General features: G+C 35.8%; 1 protein-coding gene and 1 long non-coding RNA gene across 2 annotated transcripts in view; one reads left to right on the top strand and one right to left on the bottom strand.

The window, feature by feature from the left end:
- Positions 1 to 14,105, bottom strand: part of LOC141517740 (uncharacterized) — a 95,082-nt gene that overhangs the window by 62,408 nt on the left and 18,569 nt on the right. The window lies entirely within an intron of this gene.
- The window catches only part of SPMIP2 (sperm microtubule inner protein 2), a 174,100-nt gene that overhangs the window by 38,178 nt on the left and 121,817 nt on the right, over positions 1 to 14,105 (top strand). Inside the window, exon 2 of the mRNA XM_074229050.1 lies at positions 716 to 948. Within this exon, the coding sequence (XP_074085151.1) occupies positions 716 to 948 (233 nt within the window). The remainder of the gene's footprint in view (positions 1 to 715; positions 949 to 14,105) is intronic.

Below are 14,105 nucleotides of genomic sequence, written 5' to 3' on the forward strand. Positions count from 1 at the left end.
ATGAGCAGAGCCAGGAGAACACTGTACATAGTAACATGTTTTCATGATAGACAACTGTGAAAGACTTGGCCACTTCAATCAATACAGTGATCTAGGACAATTCCAAAGGACTTATGAAGAAAAAAAATGCTATTCATCTCCTCAGAGAAAATTAATGAATACTTGTCCTGTTTTCTTTTTCCTTTATTGTGATAAGGTAATATGGAAATTTACTTTACTTGATTTCATAGGTATCATTGATATAATATTGTTTGCCTTCTCAGTGGGTAGAAAAGAAGTAGAAAGGAGAAAGATTCTGGACCTCAAAATGTAAAAAGAAAAGAATGTTAAAAATAAAAGTTATTTAAAAAATAACATAGGTAACATATTCCTCTATGTGTTCCTAATATATTTAAGAAAATTTTTATTTTTATCTTTTCTTTTTATCCTTTCTTGTTTTTCATTTCTAAAACTAATTCCTCATAACTGGATGCATAAAGCATTGCATCACCAACAACTGAGTTAAGAGAGAGGGAGGATATTTAGGCTTTCTGAGTAAGTGTAAGTTACTGAAAATCTGTTTGAAGTTCAAGTAGTTAGTCATTCTTTAGGCACTAATATCACTATGCAAGAGACCAATATGACTACTATATAAATTAGCAAATTATCAATTAACATTTGAAAATATATTTTCACATCTCACTCCCTCTCTCTTTTTCTCATTTCTCCTTTTCAGGTCCAGATGCTGTAAAAGATTATAAAGCAAAACTTCCTGATAATACTAGATATATTGGGGAAAAACGTCCAGTATTAGAAGCAACCAGTGAACTTGATTATTTATGGAGACCTGCCCCCAACAGGAGTTTTACAGCAAGAGAGAAACATTCCTATGTTGGTGAAATTGGTTGGGGAATACCACAATTTAATTTCATCAACCAATCAAGACTTGAAACTGGTGTACACTTAAAGGTATGTCATTTGTGTACTATCTTCTGATTATGGAGTATCTTTCATGAGATTTTATTATTATAGTTTGTTTTTTCACATAATCATATTTTATTTTTCCCAATTACTTGTAAAGATAGTTTTTAACATTTAATTTTTATAAAATTTTGATTTCTAAATTTTTCTCCTTCCTTCTCTACCCCTCCCCCAGACAGCAAGCAATCTGATATAGGTAATCTAAGTACAATCATGTTAAATATCTTTCTGCATTAATCATGTTGTGAAAGAAGAATCAAAACAAAATAGAGGGTGGCTGCGGGCACAGTGGATAGAGCATCGGCCTTGGAGTCAGGAGTACCTGGGTTCAAAGCTGACCTCAGACACTTAATTACCTAGCTGTGTGGCCTTGGGCAAGCCACTTAGCCCCATTGCCTTGAAAAAATCTAAAACAAAAAAACAACAAAAAAAAAAAAACAAAATGGAAAAACCATGAGAAATAGGTGAAAGTAGTATGCTTTGATATGCAGTTTTTTGATGTGCAGAACTAGACTCCATAAGTTCTTCCACTTTCCATCATGAATCTTTCGGAATTGTCTTAGAGCTTTGTATTTCAGAGAAGAGCTTAAGTCTATCAAACATTGAGCAGTAGAGATTATTATTAATCCTTTGAAGAAGGAATTCTTGGTAAGGTACAATTGGATTAAATAACCTCCCAAGCCTCTATCAAATCTGAGATGGAGGGATTCCCTTGACATTTTAGAAAAGAATCATAATCCATTTAACTTTAAAACTCATAGTCAAGAGACTTTGTTGGATCTAAGGCCCAGCCCCATTCTCTCTACTCTGCCCTTTGGTAAGTGATGGCTGAAAAACTTGAGGTGGGTGATGCCAAGGAAGAGATTCTACTGCCACCAGATCTACAAGTAGATAACCAATCATGTACCTGTGAATTGGATCAGATGAGTGAAAAAGTAGTTGTGCCAAGTACTTTGCTAAAGGCTAGGGAGACAGATTGAAAAGCTGTTCTCAGGGAGTTTACATTCAGATGGAGGAGACTGTTGGAAAGGAAATTTTAGCTGCTAATCATTTTTTTTTAGGTTTTTGCAAGGCAAATGGGGTTAAGTGGCTTGCCCAAGGCCACACAGCGAGGTAATTATTAAGTGTCTGAGACCAGATTTGAACTCAGGTACTCCTGACTCCAGGGCTGGTGCTTTATCCACTGAGCCACCTAGCCGCCCCTTTGCTGCCAATAATTTTAAAAGGTTCAGAGATTCTTAGAGTTCAGTGATGCATTTTTAAATGTCATTTCTATTTAGAAAACCATATCTGTTACTGAGATTGAACCATTGGTAGAGCCAAGTATTTAAGTCACAGCACTCTTTTTTGGACTTTCAGTAGTTATGGATATTAAGAGCATGGGGGCTATGATAGTTATAGGGGCAACTGGGGGGGTGTTCCCCTCGTGATGATGGATGGTGATACTGGGCTGAAGGCAGAGTCAGTAAGCATGTGGATATTTCTTGTGTTCTAGGACTTATCCACCTACATGATAGCATTTGGTCTACAGTTGGTCCCAATGGAGGAAGGACTGGTAGGCCCATCTCTACAGAATTTGCTCCTTTGGATAATGACTTCTAAGCAGCTCAGAAGTAAGATCTAGTGATCTGGGTGAGGAGGAAAAACTGTTTTCCTAAGACTCAGACACAGGGTCTTACACAACCCCTGTTAGGTTCTAAATGGTGATAATGGTCTAAGTGATGGTGTTTTTTGTCAGGTGGAGGGGGGAGGGAGGGAGAAAAATGTAATACTCAAAACCTTGCAAAAATGATTGTTTCATATAGTTGGAAAAATAAATGTTATTTAATTATAAAAAAAATCAAAAGAAAGAAAGAAGGAAAGAGAAAGAGAGAAAAGAAAAGAAAGAAAATAACCTACTAAGTGCCCAGTAGACAGAATGAATCCAATTTTGGCTCTTAAAGAAACTATGGCCAAAAAAAGATAGACACATGCAGACATCTTCAGTTTGCTCCTTTGCTCTTTTATATCAACCTGACCTCTCTGTATGCATTGGTCATTCAGAAGAATTAACTTTATCCATTCAGCAACCCATTCTCCCCATCTTCTTCCAAATATTAGTTAAATACAAAAAAAAATTCATTTTGAAGATGGATAAGTCTATGGAGTTAGTGGTCACAAGTTTCCAAATAATTCCTCACATTCATCTACTTTTTCCTCAGGAAGAATGACGTAATGAATAGAGACTAACCATCACCAAGAAGACCTGAGTTCAATTCAGGTCCCTGATTCATACTAGTTGGGTGATCCTAGATAAATCACTTAACTTCTATGTAGGAAGATGTTTCCTCATCCGTGAATTTCCTGTATCAATGAAATTACAGTCCCTAACTCTAACCTATTTTTCAATAACCTTCATACTCATTTAAATACAAAGAGAGTCTAGTAGACTAATAAATTGAAAATTTGCAAATACATTTTGATTTCACATGCTAGATCTCCAGATGTTGCTGCCAATAGAGGAGGTTTAAAATTTTTTTTTTAAATCCTCCCCTTTCTACCAAACTATAAAAACAAAATTGAAAATGGTTTTTCTATAATTAGGAAAGATGTTGGATTACTGTTGTTTCTTCTCAGATGGGCTTGTTTTTAGTTCTCACTTTTAACATTTTATGGTTATTTATATCCTAACAGCTTGCCGTTTAATATAAAAATAATTACAGTAGCACCTTTCATCCCTAAGTATTTTGTAAAGTAATACATTTCGTGGTGCCAGGGGAAGTGTTTGGTATGGGAGGGCCACATGTTGAACATCTGTGAAGAAAGGTAAAAAGAAAATCACTAATGGTACTAAGCAATTGCCCTTAAATATATATAATATATATTGCTTTATATATGCAAATATATAGTATACTAATATATACTGTATATATATTATAGATACACACATGTGCATGTTCATGATTATATATATATATATATATACATGCAAATATATATGCATAGAAGTATTTCTTTTTATTTTAGATTTTTGCAAGGCAATGGAGTTAAGTGACTTGTCCAAGGTCACACAGCTAGGTAATTATTAAGTGTCTGAGTCCATATTTGAACTCAGGTCCTCCTGACTCCAGGGTTGGTATTCTATCCACTGTACCACCTAGCCGCCCCAGAAGTATTTCTAACTATATAACATAAGTCTCTAAATTTTCACTTGGACAGATAGTTTCTCAAGTAAATTATAGGGAGTTTTTTTTTTAACTAAAAACCCTTTTTGGATCTGAGCCTACTTGAAGGATGAAAGGAAATATTTTAATTTGACACTTGAACCTCTAAATAATCCATTCTCTAAGAGAGCATGGCCAACACAGGAAAGAATGAATTGTGGGCATGCACTTTTTAATCTCTGTGCCCTCCCCTAAGACATTCTTTGAAGAATAATGGATATTGAACAGATGATGATATATGGATTCCTTGACATAAGCTCCCCATTTTTGTTTTCACTACAACATGTGATAGACAGACACACTCCTACCAGTTCCTGGAAATAGTTGCTTTTTTTCCCTTGTGAGAAGATTTTTAAGGAATAAATAATGACTTAAAGACTGGAAAATGGAGCTAGTTAAGATTAGCTAGTTGGTTAAGGATAACAAAAAATCAGAACTGCCAAGATTTGAAGAGAAAATTTAAAATAATAATCACTGATATTTTGGTAGGATTTTAAGATATACAAAATACTTATTATATTATACTAAACCACTCTATGGGGGCTAAATAGACCAGAAGGATTAAAAGTCTTCTCTCTCCAGAGAACTGACAACAATTTGTGAAGATAATTGGTGAATAGCTGGAGGGTAAACTCTATTGTATGAATGGAATGGAATACTATTGAACAAAAAGAGATAATTAACACTTGGAATTAAGAGATATGGAGAAAGATTTCAGACCTGGAACAAAGCAAAAACAAGTAGAATCAGCCAATATGGCTAATAAAGCAACTATATGGCACAGTAATTAGATGGGTTTGGAGTCAGGAAGACTCAAGTTCAAATCTAGCCTCAGATTCTAACTAGTTGTATGAGCTAGGCAAGTCACCTAACCACTATCTATCTCACTTTACGCATTTATTAAATAAAGATAATTATACCTACTTTGTCAGGGTTGTGAGGATCCAATGAGATAATGTAAGCACTTTATCTTAGTAGTTTTTAATGAAAAAAGACAACCAAACTTGTAATGATTGCAATAACTGACCTTGAACTCAGAAAGCAAATGTTCATACTTCCCTCCTCTTAGTGAAAAGGTAGCAGATGTGATTGTATTGTCTACTAGTTTTAATTAAGTGTTTTCTTTTAGAACAAAGGAGGGATTAGAGAGGTATAAAAGGTATATTAGATTTGTCTGTTTTCCAAAAAATATACCAATATCCAAAGTACTGTGCAAGAACTCAATATTAAAAAAAAAAGACATAAAACTGGAGAAACAAACTGGTAGCAATCAGGTATTGATCAACACCTCCCATTGCTTTCCAAAATAAGCTCAAATTGGTAAATAATGTAGACAAAAAAAGTGATATACATAAATTAGGGGGGTATGAAAAAATTACATATCAGATCTCTGGACAATGGAAGATATCATGAACAAACAACAGATTGAAAGGAAACGCTAGAGGTCAAATGGAGGTCAAATTTTAATTACATTGAATTTTTAATTTTTTTAAAATTTATTTATGGCTAGGGGGTTAAGTGACTTGCCCAAGGCCGCACAGCTAGGTAATTATTGAGTGTCTGAGGTCTGACTTGAACTCAGGTCCTCCTGACTTCAGGGCTGGTGCTCTATCCATTGTGCCACCTAGCTGCCCCTAATTGCATTAAATTTAAAACATTTTCTGGGATACTATTACATTGTTGGTGGAGCTGTGAATTCATCCAACCTTTATGGAGAGCAATTTGGAACTACACCCAAAGGACAACAAAAATGTGCATACCCTTTGATCCAGCAATACCACTACTGGGTCTATACCCTGAAGAGCTGATGAAAAAGGGTAAAAGCATCACTTGTACAAAAATATTCATAGCAGCCCTGTTTGTGGTGGCAAAGAATTGGAAATCAAGTAAATGTCCTTCAATTGGGGAATGGCTTAGCAAACTGTGGTATATGTATGTCATGGAACACTATTGTTCTATTAGAAACCAGGAGGGATGGGAATTCAGGGAAGCCTGGAGGGATTTGCATGAACTGATGCTGAGTGAGATGAGCAGAACCAGAAAAATATTGTACACCCTATCAGCAACATGGGGGGCGATGATCAACCTTGATGGACTCCGTGCAAAAATCAGGGACAATTTGGGGCTGTCTGCAATGGAGAATACTATCTGCATCCAGAGAAAGAACTGTGGAGTTTGAACAAAGACCAAGGACTATTACCTTTAATTTAGGAAAAAAACTGATATCTTATTGTTTGATCTTGCTATGTCTTAAACTTTTTGTTTCTTCCTTAAGGATATGATTTCTCTCTCATCACATTCAATTTGGATCAATATATACCATGGAAACAATGTAAAGACTGGCAAATTGCCTTCTGTGGGGGGGTGGGGGGAGGGAAGTAAGATTAGGGGAAAAATTGTAAAACAAAAAAAATTGTAAAACTCAAAATAAAATAAATAAATAAAATCTTCAAAACCAAAAAAAATTTAAAGATGTAGTCAAAATTAGAAAGAAAGCTGAAAACTGGGAGAAAATTTATAGCAAGTGTCTCTGCTAAAAGTCTAATTTCTCAAATACACATGGAATTGAGTTAAATTTATAAAAATAAGCCATTCTTCAATTGATAAAAGGCCAAAAGTAATGACCAGAAAGTTTTCAGAAGGCAAAATCAAAGCTATCATTAGTCATATAAAAATTACTCTATGAATATTAGAGAACTGTAAATTAGAGTAATTCTGAGGTACTACTTTAGACATCAGTTTGATTAATATGATAGAAAAGGGAAATGACCAATGCTGGAGGTGATGTGGAAAAATCGACTTACTAATACACTGTTGGTAGAATTGTGAATTGATCAAACCATTCTGGAGAATAATTAGGAACTATGTCCAAAAGACTACAAAACTCTGCAACAATAATGGTATTAGGTCTATATCCCAAAGAAATAAAAAGAAAAGGACATACATATACAAAAATATTATAGCAGTTCTTTTTTATGGGGGCAAAGATTTAGAATCTGAGATAGAGAACCATCAACTGGAGAATAGTTGAACAGATTGTGGGCATATGATTGTGAAGAAATACTATTGGGGTATAAGAAATAATGAAGGAGAGGGTTTCAGAAAAACCTGGGAAGACTTAGCATGAATTGATTCAAAGTAAGGCAAGCAGAACTAGAAAACATTGTTGAAAGTAATAATATGGTAATGATTGATGTTCAAGCATAGCTATTTTGATCAATAAGATGATCTACAACAATTATGATGAAAAAATGCTGCTGCCTCCAGAGAGAACTGATTAACACTGAAGGCAAATTTGAAGCATATTGTTTGTCATTTTCTTTATTTTTCTTGCTTTGCTAATGTGGAAGAATGTTTTGTAGGACCTCATATGTATACTACATGGGTACTGTATTTTTGACTTCTCAGTGGATTGAGAATTGTATGAGGGGAAAGAATTTGGAAGTGAAAGAAATGTTTTAAATAAAATAGAATAAACTAAAAAAATCAATAACATTTTAAATAAAAAAGAATTGATGTCTTTAATGATAAGGGTATAGGCATTCTCATGAATCCTCTCTATGCTCTTGCAGAATCTCTTCGTCTCCCCCAGTTTTGTCATAGTAGGTTGGTTCAGGTCTTTATCACTTCTACCTAGACAAATACAACAGACTAGGAGTTCAGTCTTTCCTGCTCCAATCTATCCCACATGAAGCCACCAAAATGGCATTCTTAAACTATATAACTGACCCTCTTGAGACTCTTCAGGGCTCAAGAAGTTCTAGGGCTCCCTGTTACCTTTAAGATTAAAAAAAAAAATTCCTGTTTGATTTTTAAAGCCCTTCCCAGTGTGGTTTAAGCATTTCTTTCCAGGAGCACTGAATTTTGTTTTCTTTTTATTCACTTATGTTCCCTCCAAACTGGTCATCTTGCTTCCCCATGTACCACATTCCATCTTTCATCTTTGTACCTTTGCAGGTTTTCCCAGTACTTCCCCGTTTCTTCCTCATTTCTGCTTATTAGAATCCCTCACTTTCTTCAAAGCTTACCCCAAATACCTCTTCCTTCAACAAGCCTACACATTTTCCCCTAGTTGCAAGTGCTTTCCCTCTATAAATTCCATTTTCATAGATTTTTGTATTTATTTTTGTGTGCATACATTTCCTTGCTCCTTCTCCTTTTCCCCTTCCCATGATATCTAAGTTCCTTGAAGTCTTGGACTTATATACATTCTTTGGATCCACTTCCAGATACAGGTGGGCTCTTAAAAAATGTTTGTTGAATGAATTATGGAGCCTAAAAAATTTTAAGATATCTTATTGTTTTGTAGCTTCCATCTTTTATTTTGTCAAGCCTGTAAAAAAATCTTAAGTTAAACCTATAAAAACCCTGGAAAGTCCTTTAAAAAGATTGTGAGTTTATTTTACAAATAGCAGGGATGTGAGAGGTGAGAGGCATATCTAACTCTCTTCTTCCCCCTTCATATCCAAAACTTGCTTTCAGGTCATTGTGATGCATATATATGATATTAGCATCTTTTTCACTATTTTGGCTTTTCTCGATAAGGAAATCTGTTGCTTATTTCACAATACAGGAGAAAATGGAGTTAAGTCATTTTGGCATGTTTGATTCTTTGTGACCCCATTTTGGGATGTTTTTTGTTGCTTGGGTTTTTTTTTTTTTTTGGCAAGTATTGGAGTGCTTTGCCATTTTTTTTCTCCAGCTTATTTTTAAAGATGGGGAAAATGAAGCAAACAAGGCTAAGTAATTTGTCCAAGATCACATAACTAGTATTTGTGAACAAATTTGACCTCTCAAAGATAATACTTCCTGACTCTACTGGCACTCTATCCTACCTCAAATTGCTCCTTGGTTTAAATGGTAGGAGCAATCAATTAAAGGTAACCAGTTTGCTGTGCCTCCAGGAAGAAGAGAAAACACCACCCAGGGAACTCAGTCTGAGCCTAAGAAACATTTGCTGAAGTTTATTATGCACAGGAAACCTTTTCTGATAGGACAAACTCAAATTCTTGTAGATCAGTTGAGTACATTAGACAAATTACCTTTCATCAAGCAGTATTAACCTCAAAAAGGCTATATATATTGGTTTAGAAAAATCATAATTTAATATTATTTATATTATATTTTTATTTATTTTATTAAATATTCTCTGATTACATTTTAATCTGGTTCAGGTTGATTCAGGATGTCAATTCCTGATGACAATTAATCAATATTTATTAAACATCTATTATGTGTCTGGTAGAAGTCTAAGTCCTGGGGTTCTAAAAAGAAGAAGGAGGAAAGAATGACTTAACATAGTCCAGCATCACTTAAAGGTGGGATTTGAGTTAGGACAGGAGTTCTCACTGAGTTTTGGCTTCAAAAATAATAATTAGATTAAACATGTTATTTATAGAGATAATTACATATCAAATATGTTATTAACTATGGAAGAGTGAGGTAATAGTAAGTTTGTTCTAAGGCCAGGGTTTGGCCTTATGAAAGAGAAAAACAGAATTAGATTAACATGCACATTATCAGTTCTTTAATTTCATTGATTATACAGGTAGAATCTGACTAGAGAGTCAAATCCCCAAAGGTACAACTTTGAAAAGTTTTTTTAAAGATATTCCACTATCAGAAGGCAAGATTTGAAAAACTACTTCTAGCTTGTCTGTCAAAAAGAAAGCAGTGGCCTTCAATTTAGGATGGCAACTGAATATCAGATTTAGGTGGTATGTCCAGGAGGACATGCAGGGAAGGATGGTTCTTCCTAACTGAGTGTGCCTTATCAGTTATGCCAGGGTAGTGGATGAGAATTGAGTCTCCAATAGAGATTCAGAGGCCTTGAAGACTGAATGAATCCACATACCTCCTGGGATTTAAAACTGCTCAGGATGTATTATAGATTGCTGCAAAATATATAGATTAAAACCTTTTTCTCCTCCCAGAGAAGGACAGGTACTTTGAGAACAGAAGTGAATAACAAAAGGCTAGGTGAGGTTGCTTGGGAGACAGAGACAGATAGAAAGAGGTAAGGAGAGAGAAAGAGAGAGTTGGGGAGAGCTGACTGGACCAGGAGGGCCTAGAAGGGAGTTTAGGCCAAGTTTTTATAGTCTTATCCCTTATCTGGGCACTGAGGGCAAAGGGGAAATCCTTCCCTCCTTATGTGACTGAAATCAGGTAAAAAGGTAGGAAAGTGGGGGTTGGGAATGAGGAGATGGCTACAAATTTTACATTTAACAATGGAACAACCAGGAGCAGATAATCTTTTACCTCTAACAAAATTTAACAGCATAAAAGATTATAAAATTTGTTTCTAATTACAAATTTCCTTTATTAATAATTCTCTGCATCACCAGGACCTCCCAAAAGTGACATCTTTTGGATGTTGGTCTACCCCATGACTGTTGATTCAATGGGATTCATTAGAGGTCAACAGGACTTAAAGGGGGTGTGTGTGTCAATAATCAGAGCAGAGAAGGGAGAGCATTTTAGATATGAAGGATAGTCAGAGAAATTATTCAGAGAGATAGTGTGTGTTATTTGTGGGACAGCCAAGGGACCAGTGTCTCTGGGTCAAAGAGTACCTGTTGGGGAGGGGGGCTGAAGTAATAAGACTGGAAAGTTAAGAGAGGGGTTGGCCATGAAGGGCTTTGAACATCATACAGAGCATTTTGCATTTGTTTCTATAGACGTAGGGAGTCACTGAATTTTATTGAGTAAGAGGGTGACATGATCAGATCTGAACTTTAGGAAAATCACTTTAGTGACTGAATAAAGGATAGATTGGAATGGGGAAAGACTTGAGACTAGCAGGCTACTTCAATAATCTAGGCTTAAGGTGATGAGAGTTTAGTGTCAGAATAGTGCCAACAGTGTCAGGAAAGAGAAGGGGGCATATTAGGGAGATGCTGCAAAGGTAAAATTGGCAGCCCTTAGCCACAGCTTAGATTTGGAGGAGTGAGATATAATGAGTCCAGGATGACTCCCAGGTTACAAACCTGAGGGATTGTGAGGATGGTGTTGCCCTTTTCCAATAATCAGAAGCCTGGGGATGTTTACAGGAAAAGATGAAAAGTTCTGTTTTGGACCTATTGGCTTTAAGATAAGAAGTCTGAAAGACTGTTAGAGGTGTAAGATTAGAGGTCAGCACAGAAATAGGGGCAGAGAAGGTAAATTTGAGAATTGTCTGCATAGACATGGTAATTCCATGGGGGCTGATGAGATCACCTATTGGAATAGAACATGTTACATGGAAAAGAGAAGATAGCCCAGGACATCTAGTAGGTCCTTAATAAATGCTTATTGACTTGACTTTTCAGTAGCTCAAATGGGACTTGCAGTTCTGAAAACTAAATGTAATTACCCCTCTTAGCTACATTCAGATTCAGAATAAAGTCTAGGTCATCTATTTAAAACTACAACTTGAGCCCATTTTTGATACATTTATTTAGAGGACCACCTATGTCTGGTTTCTAGAACAGATTAAATGACCTTTAAATTCTAATACAAAAACCAAATAAAAAGGTAAAGAACAAAAAAATAATCAGGTGCAACACTTGACCTATAAGTTCTATTTTTTTCTTTGCAAGGCAATGGTGTTAAGTGATTTGTCCAAGGTCATACAGCTAGGAAATAAATATCTGAAGTAAGATTTGAACTCCGCTCCTCCTGACTTCAGGGCTGATCTCTATGTACTGGGTCACCTAGCTGCCCTTTGACCTATAAATTCTATCACAAAGACATTCAGTTAAAGCAGAATAAAAAGGTAAATAAAAAGGAAATAATCAGGTGTAACTCTTCCTACATTCATTCAGAAATCTTATCCCCCACCCTCTCCAGAAGACTAGTTTCTATATCCCCATTAGATCTATGAGAAAATTAAATTAAAATAATCTCACCAGTGTTGAAGTTTAGAATCCAGAACTACCCTCCTGAACAACTATCATTTTAGTCTCCTTATAACAAACTAAAGAGCTTAGCCTCTTTAGAGACAAAAATCCATTATGCCTGAGCGAAGCCTCTTTGCCATCATCTTGGTGGCTCTTGCCATCACCTTGATCCCTGGTACCTCTAGTCAGGATAATGTAATCAGGTCTTAGTCACTTGCTTTCTCTCTATATGGTTACCCTTAAAACTTCTTTTCTCTTAGCTATTATCCAAAACTGCCATCTGTAGTGACTTCACTGTATGCAAGTCTCTCAAAGTCTTTTCATCCTCCTTACATGAGCAGATAGCATAATAAATGAGGCCGCTACTCTACAGGTTCATGCACAGCTTCTTGGAAATAGAGTCCTAAGAATTCTTCCCAATGAACAAGTCTCCTTTAGACCCATGCATATGAAAAATGAGATCCATAGTTTTTATGGTGACAATGTCCCTTACATCTATTCATCATGCTCAAAAAAATACAATTGAAACTGGTTAATGATAAGTTGGAAAACCTTGTACTCTCCACAGGTGGTGCTAGGAGAGAACAATGTAGGTGAAAGTGGCTTCCCTGACTACCAAGGGCCAAAGGTTCTGGTCAACAGAATCCTGGTGCTGAATGGTAGGAAAACATTCTGAGGTATGGCAATACAATCCCTAAAACCAAGAGCATCAAGGCCTGGTTTGGCACCATTTGATGCCAATTAATACTATAATATGACATAGGGAACTACAAAAACAAAAAGGTTTTTTAAAAAACCCAAAACTATATGATTCAGAGTTGGGCCTAGAGTAAAGTAGTTGCAGTTTGGTACCAAGGTCATGTTCTTCCAAAGTCAAGTCACAAAACTGTCAGAAAACAATGTGTTAGCTATTTTTTCTGGCTTAGGCAGGACTAGGTGCCAACAGCATCTGTTTCCTGATTTTGGCCTCCATCCTAGTTCCTTAGACTCTTTGGGGACCTTATCAATGCATTATAAAATTAGAATAATATTTCTCACCTATTTTTAACACTTCATGAGAAGACCTCGGAGGTCATTAGGCATATCAGGATCCAGTAAATACTAAATGTGACTGGGAACCTGGTGATTTCTCTTTCCAGCCCTGAGCATGAGTCACTGTATATAACCTTGGGCAAGTTCAGTTCACTTCAGCAAGTATTTCTGGAACACCTATTATGTGGTCAGCTAGAGCCAGCTTTAGGCAAAATTGAAGAGTAGGCAAAGTTTGTCTTTGGCATCTCTGGACTCCCCTCTACTAAGCCTTTTACCTAGTTTCTTCATTTTCTTACTAATGCAGGCAAGAAGCATCTAGTTGAAAGAATGTTGGATTTGGACTTGAGTCCAACCTCCAACTATGCTACCTCTGACTTGTATGACTTTGAAAGCAAGGAATTTAACTTACTTGGCTCTTGGTTTCCTTAGCTAAGACAGTGAGGGTTTTTAACAAGAAGGATTTAATCTAAATGACATCAAATATACCTCCCAACTCTAAATCTATGTTGCTAATAGCCAATGCTCCAAGATGCCCCATCTTTCCTATAAAAAGTTGGAGAAACATAATTTCTGAGTGACTAATCAGTTTATTAATTGTATTAGAATACTATAATTAATAAAAAGAGATCAGAGACACTCTCTAATGCCAAAGACCCCTCATGGAACTCACTCAATACTTTTATATTCTAGGAAGAGTGGATGTTTCTGAGGATGGCAGTCACCTCTAATGGGTTAATAAGTAATGAGAGAGAATGAATATTATAAAGAAAAATGGTCCTTTTCTAATGAGAGGCTACTGGAAGTAACTTTGACAGTTCATTTACTTTCAAATCATCCCTAGTCTTTATCAATAAAATCAAAGAAATTATCCCAACCCAAACCTTGTGTTCAATGGGCTTCCTTACCTGGTTGGGATCTGAACTAGTAAGGAGAAAGTTAATCCAATCTCATTATGGTCTAATATAGAATATAGTCCCAATATTAACTATTTATTTAATAATACTTTAGGAAGAAAATTTATCTGCTAAAACTA

This window comes from Macrotis lagotis, chromosome 3 (assembly GCF_037893015.1).
Source record: "Macrotis lagotis isolate mMagLag1 chromosome 3, bilby.v1.9.chrom.fasta, whole genome shotgun sequence".
NCBI lineage: Eukaryota > Metazoa > Chordata > Mammalia > Peramelemorphia > Peramelidae > Macrotis > Macrotis lagotis.